The following is a 13,726-nucleotide window of genomic DNA, read 5'->3' on the forward strand; positions in this document are numbered from 1 at the left end:
GAAAACAAATTTAAGTATTTGAGAAAGATAACACAAATTAAACAAAAATGCAGTTTTTAAATTAAGGTCTTTATTATTAAGGGAAAAATAAATCCAAACCTATAGGGCCCTGTGTGAAAAAGTGATTGCACCCTAAACCTAATGACTGATTGGGCCACGCTTAGCAGTAACAACTGCAATCAAGCGTTTGCTATAACTTGCAATGAGTCTTTTACAACGCTCTGGAGGATTTTTGGCCTACTCATCTTTGCAAAATTGTTGTAATTCAGCCATATTGGAGGGTTTCCGAGCAATAACCACATTTTTAAGGTCATGCCACAGCATCACAATCAGATTAAGGTCAGGATTTTGACTAGGCCACTCCAAAGTCTTACATTTTGTTTTTCTTAACCATTCAGAGGTGGACTTGCGGGTGTGTTTTGGATCACTGTCTTGCTGCTTAACCCAAGTGCGCTTTAGCTTGAGGTCATGAACAGATGACCGGACATTCTCCTTCAGGATTTTTTGGTAGAAGGCAGAATTAATGGTTCCATTTACCACAGCAAGTCTTCCAGGTCGTGAAGCAGTAAAACAACCCCAGACAATCACACTGCCACCACCATATTTTACTGTTGGTATGCTGTTCATTTTCTGAAATACTGGGTTACTTCTATGCCAGATTTAATGGAACATACACTTTCCAAAAAGTTAAACTTTTGTCTTGTCAGTCCGCAGAGTATTCTCACAAAAATTTTGGTGATCAAGATGTTTTCTGGCTAAACTGAGATAAGCTTTTATGTTCTTTTTGCTCAGAAGTGGTTTTTGTCTTGGAACTCTGCCATGCATGCATGCAATTTTTGCCCAGTCTCTTTATTAGGGTGGAGTCATGAACATTGACCTTAACTGAGGCAAGTGAGGCCTGCAGTTCTTTGGATGCTGCTGTGGGGTCTTTTGTGACCTCTTGGATGAGTTGTCGCTGCACTCCTGGGGTAATTTTGGTCGGCCGGCTTGAGAAGGTTCACCACTGTTCCATGTTTTTGTCATTTGTGGATAATGGCTCTCACTGTGGTACTCTGGAGTCCCAAAGCTTTAGAAATGGCTTTTAACCTTTTCAACACTCATAGATCTCAATTACTTTGTTTCTCATTTGTTCCTGAATTTCTTTGGATCGCAGCATGATGTCTAGCTTTTGAGGATCTTTTGGTCTACTTCACTTTGTAAGGCAGGTCCTATTTAAGTGATTTCTTGATTGAGAACAGGGGTAGCAGTAATTAGGCCTGTGTGTGGCTAGGGAAATTGAACTCAGCTTCCTAAAGATGTGCTAAACCACAGTTAATTTATGTTTTAAAGGTGGGGGGGGGGGGTAATCACTTTTTCACATAGGGCCCTGTAGGTTGGGATTTATTTTTCCCTTAATAATAAAGAACGTAATTTAAAAACTGCATTTTGTGTTTACTTGTCTTATCTTTGTCTAATATTTTAAATTTGTTTTGTGATCTGAAACATTTAATTGTGACAAACATGCAAAAGAATAAGAAATCAGAAAGGGGGCAAACACTTTTTCACACCACTGTATACCAGGATGGGTTATATGTACCAGGATGGGAGAGCATATACGAGGATGGGGAGAGCACATGCTTTTATATTTTTCACACGACTGTTTATGTCCTCATACTGGTATATATATACCCCATCCTGGTATATGCTTCCCCATCCCATATGCCACTCATCCTGGTATATATCTCCCATCCTGGTATATTATCCCCCCATCATGGCATAGGCCCCCATCCTTGTAAATAGCTCCCATTCTGGTATATGCCCCCCCATCCTTGTATATGCTTCCCCATCCTTGTATATGTCCACCATCATTGTATATGCTCCCCCATCCTTGTATATGTTTCCCCCATCCTTGCATATAGCTCTCTCATCCCTGTATATGGCTCCCATCCTTGTATATGCTTCCCCCATCCTTGTATATAGCTCCCATCTTTGTATATGCTTCCCCCACCCTTCTATATAGCTCCCATGCTTGTAAATGCCCCCAATCCTGTATATGCTTCCCCTTCCTTGTACATAGCCCCCATCCTTGTATATGTTTCCTCCATCCTTGTATATGCTCCCCCATCCTTGTATATAGCTCCCCCAATCCTTGTATATGGCCCACCATATCCTTTTATGTGCCCCCTCCATCCTTGTATATGTTCACCATTCTGCTGGCGCCGCTGTTAAATACATAGAAAAAAAAAGACTCCTATTCACCTTCCCTGGTTGCATATTGTCTTCTTCTGAAGCTAGCAGCAGACTTCAGCGTCCAAGTGATCGGGGCGCATGACATCACTGCAATGTGCTCAGTCACGTGCATGGGGACGTCAGCTTGAAATGACCGGAGGTCCGAGAGGGATCCAGCGAGTCACAAACTGAGACAGAGACAGAAATAAACAACACTTTCTTTACTAAAACAGGGATTAGACTAAAATTCAGTATTGCATGAATCAGTCTCAGGTTCTACCTGGGACACTGTCTCTACTAAATACACACAATCAGCAAAAGCCGAAATCAATGTGCCAATCTCAAGGTTTCCAGTTTGTGAATTATTCTAAAGATCTGGAACAATTTTACCTAAACACTGTGTCGATCTAGTGAGGGTGTTCTACACTGTGTGCAGAATTATTAGGTAAGTTGTATTTTAGAGGATTATTTTTATTATTGATCAACAACTATGTTCGCAATCAACCCAAAAGACTCATAAATATCCAAGGTTAATATTTTTGGAAGTTGGAGTGGTTTTTTTTTAGATTTGGCTATCTTAGGAGGATATCTGTTTGTGCAGGTAACTATTACTGTGCCGAATTATTAGGCAACTTAATAAAAACCAAATATAATCCCATCTCACTTGTTTAATTTTACCAGGTAAACCAATATCAGTGCACAAAATTTAGAAACAAACATTTCTGACATGCAAAAACAAAAACCAAAAAAATTAGTGATCAATATAGACACCTTTCTTTATGATGACACTCAACAGCCTTCCATCCATAGATTCTGTCAGTTGCTTGATCTGTTTTCGATCAACATTGCATGCAGCAGCCACCACAGCCTCCCAGACACTGTTCCGAGAGGTGTACTGTTTTCCCTCCCTGTAGATCTCACATTTTATGATGGACCACAGGTTCTCTACGGGGTTCAGATCAGGCGAACAAGGGGGCCATGTCATTATTTTTTCTTCTTTTAGACCTTTACTGGCCTGCCACGCTGTGGAGTAGTTGGTTGCATGTGATGGAGCATTATCCTGCATGAAAATCATGTTTTTCTTGAACTGACTTCCTGTACCACTGCTTGAAGAAGTTGTCTTCCAGAAACTGGCAGTAGGTCTGGGAGTTGAGCTTCACTCCATCCTCAACCTGAAAAGGTCCCACAAGTTCACAAGTTCATTTTTGATGATACCAGCCCATACCAGTACCCCACCTCCACCTTGCTGGCGTCTGAGTCGGAGTGGAGCTCTCTGCCCTTTACAGATCCAGCCTCTGGCCCATCCATCTGGCCCATCAAGAGTCACTCTCATTTCATCAGTCCATAAAACCTTTGAAAAATCAGTCTTAAGATATTTCTTGGCCCATTCTTGACGTTTTATCTTATGTTTCTTGTTCAAAGGTGGTCGTCTTTCAGCCTTCCTTACCTTGGCCATGTCCCTGAGTATCGCACACCTTGTGCTTTTTGATACTCCAGTAACGTTGCAGCTCTGAAATATGGCAAAACTGGTGGCGAATGGCATCTTGGCAGCTTCACGCTTGATTTTCCTCAATTCATGGGCAGTTATTTTGCGCCTTTTTTGGCCAACACGCTTCTTGCGACCCTGTTGGCTATTTGCCATGAAACGCTTGATTGTTCGGTGATCACGCTTCAAAAGTTTGGAAATTTCAAGACTGCTGCATCCCTCTGCAAGACATCTCACAATTTTGGACTTTTCAGAGCCCGTCAAATCTCTCTTATGACCCATTTTGCCAAAGGAAAGGAAGTTAGCTAAAAATTATACACACCTTATATAGGGTGTTGATGTCATTAGTCAACACTCCTCCTCATTACAGAGATGCACATGACCAGATTTACTTAATTGGTAGTTGGCTCTCAAGCCTATGCAGCTTGGAGTAGGACAACATGTATAAAAAGTATTATGTGATCAAAATACTCATTTGCCTAATAATTCTGAACACAGTGTATAGGGACCCCTGAGATGGCACACCGAGTACAATCCTACCACTATTAACAATAACAATGCATGAAACTATACCAATTGCTCTTATTCCCCTAGTATAGGGATACCCGGGTATCTTAAAGTTACATTATCGTTAACCTCAGATGTGGTCTATCACAGGCCTGTGAATCGCGGTGGCTGCAGCTAGTCCCGGGAAAACTTTGGCACCAAATAAAAGCAACGTTCACAAAAACAGCAAAGGTTCCTTGTCTTGTCGGCCGATGCCGAGCCCATACGCCGGGGACTTTAGTCCTGAAGCCTCAGGTTAAGGTCTGGGAAGAACTCTTCACAAGGCTTGTCAGCATCCTCTCAATGTGAATGGCACCGGACCCCTTCTCTCCTCTCGCAGTCACTCACTGTATTCCAGACCACCGACCACGCGCTCCATCACAGAGATGATATCCTCAGTCTCTTTCGCTCTCACTGGACACCTGGCTCCTTCAGCACAAAGTCTCTAGTCACTCAGCATGGACTTCCACAAAACTCCAAAGAGCCACACAGCTTTCCCCAGCTCAGCACTTGTTCTTAAGCAGGGACACAGCTTCACCAGGGCCAGGGTTAACAACCCCCACAGGAAAGCTTGTAGAGAGAGAGTCTTTTTGCAGTTCAGTCCTCGCAGTTCTCCTCAGACACCCCGTCCCGCGTCTCACCCAGCAGACACCATCAGAACACACAGGGTCTCCTGATCTGCTCCTGCTCTGAGCTCAGCCAGGCAAAACTCACAGGGTCCTAATTCTCTCCTGCTGCTATCACAGTTCACACTCTCACAAGCTGCTGACCTCTGATGGGCTGTCAGCTTGTATTTCGGTGCACGGATCCAGTACGTTTGTGTGCGCTGCAATACACTTCAGCTGGATGTGCATCCAAGGACGCACATCCAGCTGAAGTAGGGGCTGGCGTCAGCGGGCCCCGGACACTCACATGAGGAGACGATAGCACGCTTGCCAAAAGGGTGGACTCTGCATGTACCCTCTGGCACACATGCCATAGGTTCGCCACCGCTGCCCTAGGGGACCGTGACAAGCAAGTCAGAAAAATTCTTACTGGGTTTGACTTTTGTGCTTTCATTGTCAAGGTCCTCTAGGGGTTGTAATGTAGTCCCATTCACCTGCAATACGCTACAATATAGCTGCAGCCTATAGCGATCTATAGTTGTCCTATTTGTGCCGTAGGGCATGTCGCCATGTAGCCAGAGCCTAAAGAGGCAGCTTTAATACTCTCCTCTGGCGGGAGTTTCTCCCTATCAGGGTACCTTTCAAAAACTGTTAAAAAGGCCTCTATGTCGACAACCGGGGTCATTTTCTTTAAGGATCTCCGCACCGCCTTCGGGACAGAGAAATCATCAGCTAACATTGGAGTGGGAGCTGCCCCCGTGCCACAAACCACCTCTGTGAGTAAATCAATCTGCTGCTGCTAGTGCAGATGTTGCATAAGCAGCTTAATTGTATCCTGTTGTGCCAGCTGTTGCTGCTGCAGCTGCTGCCGGATTTGGACCAGGTGCTTGATAAGCTCCACCATTTTATCTGACCGCTGTTCTATCCTTACAGCCATTTTCATCCATGACATGCTGTTTGTTCCCAGCTGTCACACTTGCTTTCTGGGGATCATGCCCGCATTCTCCAGCAACTGTGGTAGATCGGTTCACTCGGCTGCACATAGAGATAGACACAGGAACACTCTCGCTTTAAAGCTTCCACTGGTTTATTAAGAGTACTGCATAAAAATCGTCAATGTTAGTAAAATAAACACGGCCTTCCCGGACTAACAGGAAAACAAAACATAAAGTATGGCACAGTCCTTGATGCTACGGGAAACCTCCCGCTTCAGGAACAAACACAAGGTTTAGCTTTTCTTGACATGACAATAAAGCTCCAGAGCTTGAACTTCCAAAGCCACCCCACACCAAATGCTCTAAAAGGCTGGGAATTTATCCTCTGAACTCCTCCCTCTCTACAGGTGTTTAATCACTGTAGCACTAAGTGTGGCGCCCCTGAGGGTTCAGTCGCCACAGAGGTAGTGCACCTCAACCAGAGGTGTGGTGTCTCCTTCTCTCAGGTAAGGAGGGAGTGCTGCCCGGAACCCCAACACCTGCATCCAACACTACACTACTCCAGGCCGGCTGGAGGGGCAACATGCATGTGCGCAGCTGCTGAGCCCTGTCCCTGGCTGGAGTGGGGGAAACCCAGAGGTAGGGGGAACCAGTAGTGGGTGTGGGTGGAGGAAGCAGTTTGAGGGAGCACTATAGAGTGAGATATATAAAGGGAAGCCATCTTAGGGTGGCAGTGAGAACAGAAGGACAGTCAGTGACTGAAGTCAGTCAGGGAGCAGAGTCTCTTTAGGAGCTCTGCTCCACAAGTAGGGCCCAGTCCTAGAGGCCCAGGTTGAGAGCAGAGGAGTAGGCTCCGTTCTAAGAAGGGATCCTAGTGGGTATGGCGAGTGCAGGACGGCACCCGTACACCCCGCATCTGTCAGAAGACAGAGGGATCGTAGGCCGCAAGAAGGGGACCGGCCCCTGGTCCAGCCGTGTAACTTCAAGTCTCGGCTGGGAAAACCGGAGGCTTCTGGCTTCTATAGTCAGTTGCCGAAGCCGAAGCGGAGGGTCAAGCAGGTCCGGGAACTCTGACGAGACAGGAGGGACTTCAGAGCACCCGAGCGGGATTGAGAGTGGGAAGCGCAGGGCAGGAGGGAGAAAGACCCAGCGTGAAGACGGTCTAGCTAGGAACACAAGAAAGTGGGGTTCTGCCAGGTACTCCTGATCTGCCTGAGGAAGTGCTGAACCCCGGCCTGGTGAATGCAGCGCGACGTTGGAGGCTGACACCTGTACAGTGCACCAGTGGAACTCTCATGAGAACTGTGAGTAAAAACTCGGATGACTGCACCGCACTGCCTCCGTCCCTTCTTTCATCTGCGCCATCTCTCCCTCCTGGCACTACAACACCCAGCGCAACCTACACTCCTTACACTGCCCTGGAGCTAGCTCTACCTGTGGAGAGCCACACCATCCCTGCTGCCGTAACACCAGCTCCAGAGGACAGCTCCTCAGCGGCGGCTCCCTTTTGGCCGCAATCCACAGGTGGCATCACGAACACTATTCCAAAACCCCCATATAAATAGAATCCCGGCCCTGTTTACTGACTGCCCTTGGTCACGGACAGGGCCAGCTACCATGATATCCCCCAGCAACCAGAGGCACGGCTGTCGAGTACCCCACGGCCCTTGGGGCGCATCACTAAGCATGGCTAATTAACCCCTCTCATCACTTTGTGCACTGGAACATTTTTTCTGTGTTTATATTACTGGAGCCAACATTCTCAGTGCTACATACAGTACAGACCAAAAGTTTGGACACACCTTCTCATTTAAAGATTTTTCTGTATTTTCATGACTATGAAAATTGTACAGTCACACTGAATTAAAACTATGAATTAACACATGTGGAATTATATACTTAACAAAAAAGTGTGAACCAACTGAAAATATGTCTTATATTCTAGGTTCTTCAAAGTAGCCACCTTTTGCTTTGATGACTGCTTTGCACACTCTTGGCATTCGCTTGATGAGCTTCAAGTGGTAGTCATCGGAAATGGTTTTCACTTCACAGGTGTGCCCTGTCAGGTTTAATAAGTGGGACTTCTTGCCTTATAAATGGGGCTGGGACCATCAGTTGTGTTTTGCAGAAGTCTGGTGGATACACAGCTGATAGTCCTACTGAATAGACTGTTAGAATTTGCAGATAAGTAAAGAAAAACGAGTAGCCATCATTACTTTAAGAAATGAAGGTCAGTCAGTCCGAAAAATTGGGAAAACTTTGAAAGTGTCCCCAAGTGCAGTTGCAAAAACCATCAAGTGCTACAAAGAAACTGGCTCACATGAGGACCGCCCCAGGAAAGGAAGACCAAGAGTCACCTCTGCTTCTGAGGATAAGTTTATCCGAGTCACCAGCCTCAGAAATCGCAGGTTAACAGCAGCTTAGATTAGAGACCAGGTCAATGCCACACAGAGTTCTAGAAGCAGACACATCTCTACAACAACTGTTAAGAGGAGACTTTGTGCAGCAGGCCTTCATGGTAAAATAGCTGCTAGGAAACCACTGCTAAGGACAGGCAACAAGCAGAAGATACTTGTTTGGGCTAAAGAACACAAGGAATGGACATTAGACCAGTGGAAATCTGTGCTTTGGTCTGATGAGTCCAAATTTGAGATCTTTGGTTCCAACCACCGTGTCTTTGTGCGACGCAGAAAAGGTGAACGGATGGAGACTACATGCCTGCTTCCCACCGTGAAGCATGGAGGAGGAGGTGTGATGGTGTGGGGGTGCTTTCCTGGTGACACTGTTGGGGATTTATTCAAAATTGAAGGCATACTGAACCAGCATGGCTACCACAGCATCTTGCAGCAGCATGCTATTCCATCCGGTTTGCGTTTAGTTGGACCATCATTTATTTTTCAACAGGACAATGACCCCAAACACATCTCCAGGCTGTGTAAGGGCTATTTGACCAAGAAGGAGAATGATGGGGTGCAACGCCAGATGACCGGGCCTCCACAGTCACCAGACCTGAACCCAATCGAGATGGTTTGGGTTGAGCTGGACCGCAGAGTGAAGGTAAAAGGGCCAACAAGTGGTAAGCATCTCTGGGAACTCCTTCAAGATTGTTGGAAGACCATTTCCGGTGACTACCTCTTGAAGCTCATCAAGAGAATGCCAAGAGTGTGCAAAGCAGTCATCAAAGCAAAAGGTGGCTACTTTGAAGAACCTAGAATATAAGACATATTTTCAGTTGTTTCACACTTTTTTGTTAAGTATATAATTCCACATGTGTTAATTCATAGTTTTGATGCCTTCAGTGTGAATGTACAATTTTCATAGTCATGAAAATACAGAAAAATCTTTAAATGAGAAGGTGTGTCCAAACTTTTGGTCTGTACTGTATCTCCCCTCTAGTACTTTGTCACACACACATATATATATATATATATATATATATATATACAGGGTGGTCCAAAAGTAGGACACAGAAAGTGTAATAAGGTTATGAAGGGGGAGATTTATCAAACACTAAATTGCAGCCGCCTGTCTGGATCATCCTCCAATAAACCATGAATATTAAACGTGGACGATAAGCTTTCCACCCAATAGATTTCAGGATTCACATGATAGAAGCTCGTGAAATTCCCAATTCCAAACAGGCTCTTCTGGTGGACTTTTTTTGACTCTGAACAAATGTTTTAGCAACAAGTTGTTTATTATCTTCTGTACAGACTGTTTTGGGTCGACCAGTTTTTGGAGCATTAAGGATTGAGCCAGTGGCATTGAATTTGTCACGAATGCGGTAAATGGTTTGTCTCTTTGGGGTTTGAGTACCAAATGTTTCAACCCAATTTGCTCTAACAGTATCAGCATTTTGAGATTTACAATACTCTGTTAAAATTCATTTTCTTTGATCTGTATTTAAATTACAGTGCTGGCCAAAAGTATTGGCACCCCTGCAATTCTGCCAGATAATACTCAGTTTCTTCCTGAAAATGATTGCAATCACAAATTCTTTGGTATTATTATCTTCATTTAATTTGCTTGCAAGGAAAAAACACAAAAGAGAATGAAGCAGAAATCAAATCATTGATCATTTCACGCAAAAGTCCAAAAAAGGGCCAGACAAAAGTATTGGCACCCTCAGCCTAATACTTCGTTGCACAACCTTTAGCCAAAATAACTGCGAACAACCACTTCCGGTAACCATCAATGAGTTTCTTACAATGCTCTGCTGGAATTGTAGACCATTCTTCTTTGGCAAACTGCTCCAGGTCCCTGATATTTGAAGGGTGCCTTCTCCAAACTGCCATTTTGAGATCTCTCCACAGGTGTTCTATGGGATTCAGGTCTGGACTCATTGCTGGCCACCTTAGAAGTCTCCAGTGCTTTCTCTCAAACCATTTTATAGTGCTTTTGGAAGTGTGTTTTGGGTCATTGTCCTGCTGGAAGACCCATGACCTCTGAGGGAGACCCAGCTTTCTCACACTGGGCCCTACATTGTGCTGCAAAATTTGTTGGTAGTCTTCAGACTTCATAATGCCATGCACACGGTCAAGCAGTCCAGTGCCACAGGTAGCAAAGCAACCCCAAAACATCAGGGAACCTCCGCCATGTTTGACTGTAGGGTCCGTGTTCTTTTCTTTGAATGCCTCTTTTTTTTTCCTGTACACTCTATGTTGATGCTTTTTCCCAAAAAGCTCTACTTTTGTCTCATCTGACCAGAGAACATTCTTCGAAAACATTTTAGGCTTTCTCAGGTAAGTTTTGGCAAACTCCAGCCTGGCTTTTTTATGTCTCGGGGTAAGAAGTGGGGTCTTCCTGGGTATCCTACCATACAGTCCCTTTTCATTCAGACGCCGACGGATAGTACGGGTTGACACTGTTGTACCCTCGGACTGCAGGGCAGCTTGAACTTGTTTGGATGTTAGTCGAGTTTCTTTATCCACCATCCGCACAATCTTGCGTTGAAATCTCTCGTCAATTTTTCTTTTCCGTCCACATCTAGGGAGGCTAGCCACAGTGCCATGGGCTTTAAACTTCTTGATGACACTGCGCACGGAAGACACAGGAACATTCAGGTCTTTGGAGATGGACTTGTAGCCTTGAGATTTCTCATGCTTCCTCACAATTTGGTTTCTCAAGTCCTCAGACAGTTCTTTGGTCTTCTTTCTTTTCTCCGTGCTCAATGTGGTACACACAAGGACACAGGACAGAGGTTGAGTCAACTTTAATCCATGTTAACTGGCTGCAAGTGTGATTTAGTTATTGCCAACACCTGTTAGGTGCCACAGGTAAGTTACAGGTGCTGTTAATTGCACGAATTAGAGAAGCATCACATGATTTTTCAAAGGGTGCCAATACTTTTGTCCACCCCCTTTTTTAGGTTTGGTGTGGAATTATATCCAATTTGGCTTTAGGACAATTCTTTTTGTGTTTTTTTCATTGAAGACAAATTAAATGAAGAGAATAATACCAAAGAATTTGTGATTGCAATCATTTTCAGGAAGAAACTGAGTATTATCTGACAGAATTGCAGGGGTGCCAATACTTTTGGCCAGCACTGTATTTGCCATTATGTGTTATCTAAATTATCTGAAAAGAAAACAGATTTGGGGGAGATCTATCTGTGAAAACTAGATCTGTGAAACTGGCTCAGTTGCCCTTAGCAACCAATCAAATTCCACCTTTCATTTTCCAAAGAGTCTGTGAGGAATGAAAAGTGGAATCTGATTGGTTGCTAAGGGCAACTGAGCCAGTTTCACTTTACACCATGTTTGATAAATCTCCCCCTTCATAACCTTATTACACTTTCTGTCCACCTACTTTTGGACCACCCAGTATATAAATGTATTTTTTTTTAATTACACATACACGGTATTGCTGTAAGTGTACTGAACCAAAGAGTAAAGCTGTTTTATCACTTATACCACATGGTGAACAGTGTAAAGAAAAATAAATCCTCAACTGCGGTTTATCTGAATCCTGTTTTTTTAAAAATTAGATAGAAACCGGACATAAGTACACTGCGTGAAACAAAAAGATAGATGTAAATCAAATCATGTTGTACACACGTGGTCAAAATTGTTGGTACGCCTCGTTTAATGAAAGAAAAACCCACAATGGTCACAGAAATAACTTGAATCTGACAAAAGTAATAAATTAAAAATCTTTGAAAATGCATGAATGAAGGTCAGACATTACTTTTCAACCCTGCTTCCACAGAAATTTTAAAAAAATGTAACTCATGAAATCAGCCTGGACAGAAATTATGATACTCTTAACGTAATATTTTGTTGAACAACCTTTTGAGGCAATCACTGCAATAAAACGATTCCTGTAACTGTCAATGAGACTTCTGCACCTCTCGACAGGTATTTCGGCCCACTCCTCATGAGCAAACTGCTCCAGTTGTCTCGTGTTTGAAGGTTGCCTTTTCTAGACGGCATGTTTCAGCTCTTTCCAAAGATGCTCAATAGGATTTAGGTCAGGGCTCATAGAAGGCCACTTCAGAATAGTCCAATGTTTTCCTCTTAGCCATTCTTGGGTGTTTTTAGCGGTGTGCTTTGGGTCATTATCCTGTTGCAAGACCCATGACCTGCGACTGAGACCAAGCTTTCTAACACTGGGCAGCACATTTCTCTCTAGAATTCCTTGATAGTCTTGAGATTTCATTGTACCCTGCACAAATTCAAGACACCCTGTGTCAGATGCAGCAAAGCAGCCCCAGAACATAATAGAGCCTCCTCCATGTTTCACAGTAGGGACAGTGTTCTTTTCTTGATATGCTTCATTATTCCGTCTGTGAACATAGAGCCGATGTGCCTTGCCAAAAACTTCCATTTTTGTCTCATCTATCCATAGGACATTCTCCCAGTACCTTTGTGGCTTGTCAACATGTAGTTTGGCAAATTCCAGTCTGGCTTTTTTATGATTTTTTTTCAACAATGGTGTTCTCCTTGTTCGTCTCCCATGAAGTCCACTTTGGATCAAACGACAACGGATGATGCGATCTGACACTGATGTTCCTTGAGCTTGAAGTTCACCTTTAATCTCTTTAGAAGTTATCCTGGGCTGTTTTGTTACCATTCGTATTATCTGTCTCTTTGATTTGTCATCAATTTTCCTCCTGCGGCCACGTCCAGGGAGGTTGGCTAAGTCCCATGGATCTTAAATTTCAGAATAATATGTGCAACTGTTGTCACAGGAACATCACGCTGCTTGGAGATGGTCTCATAACCTTTACCGTTAACATGCTTGTCTATAATTTTCTTTCTAAGACAACTCTTTCCTTTGCTTCCTCTGGTCCATGTTGAGTGTGGTGCACACCATGTCGCCAAACAGCACAGTGAGTATCTGTAGCCCTATATACAGGCCCACTGATTACAAGATTGTAGACACCTGTGATGCTAATTAGTGGGCACAACTTGATTTAACATATGTCCCTTTAGTCACATTATTTTCAGGGGTATCATTTCTGTCCAGGCCTATTTCATGAGTTTCATTTTTTTTTTTAATTCAAGGGAAGCAGGGTTGAAACGCAATGTCTGACTTTCATTTGTTCATTTTCAGAGATTTATAATTTATTATTTCTTTTGTCAGATTCAAGTTATTTCTGTGACCATTGTGGGTTTTTCTTTCATTAAACGAGGGGTACCAACAATTTTGACCACGTGTGTATTTGATTTTAACACCCTCATGATATCCGCCGTTCATATACAGCGCCGCGGGAAATTAATTTCCGCAAACTACCATACATGTACACCACGACGATAGCATCGGCTCACTCGCAGAGTGACACACTGCAGAAATGCCAACAATTGGTGCTAGCACCGATTGCAGGTGTTTAGCCCCTCTGATGCTGGAGTCAATAGCGGCAGCGGCAGCAACATCAACATCAATCGGCTAACAGAGAGGAAGCTCCCTCTCTCTTCCGATAGGCACAACGTGATCGCAATTGCACA

At 44.0% G+C, this 13,726-nt stretch overlaps 1 protein-coding gene across 1 annotated transcript in view; it reads right to left on the reverse strand.

Annotated features, from left to right (window-relative positions):
* Positions 1 to 13,726, reverse strand: part of LOC141259379 (testis development-related protein-like) — a 191,602-nt gene that overhangs the window by 100,792 nt on the left and 77,084 nt on the right. The window contains exon 2 of the mRNA XM_073675275.1: positions 2,239 to 2,396. Coding sequence (XP_073531376.1) covers positions 2,239 to 2,253 — 15 coding nt within the window. The 5' untranslated portion in view covers positions 2,254 to 2,396. The remainder of the gene's footprint in view (positions 1 to 2,238; positions 2,397 to 13,726) is intronic.

The sequence above is a fragment of the Phyllobates terribilis genome, unplaced genomic scaffold (genome assembly GCF_046119375.1).
Source record: "Phyllobates terribilis strain yellow unplaced genomic scaffold, ASM4611937v1 Scaffold_3__8_contigs__length_932513732, whole genome shotgun sequence".
NCBI lineage: Eukaryota > Metazoa > Chordata > Amphibia > Anura > Dendrobatidae > Phyllobates > Phyllobates terribilis.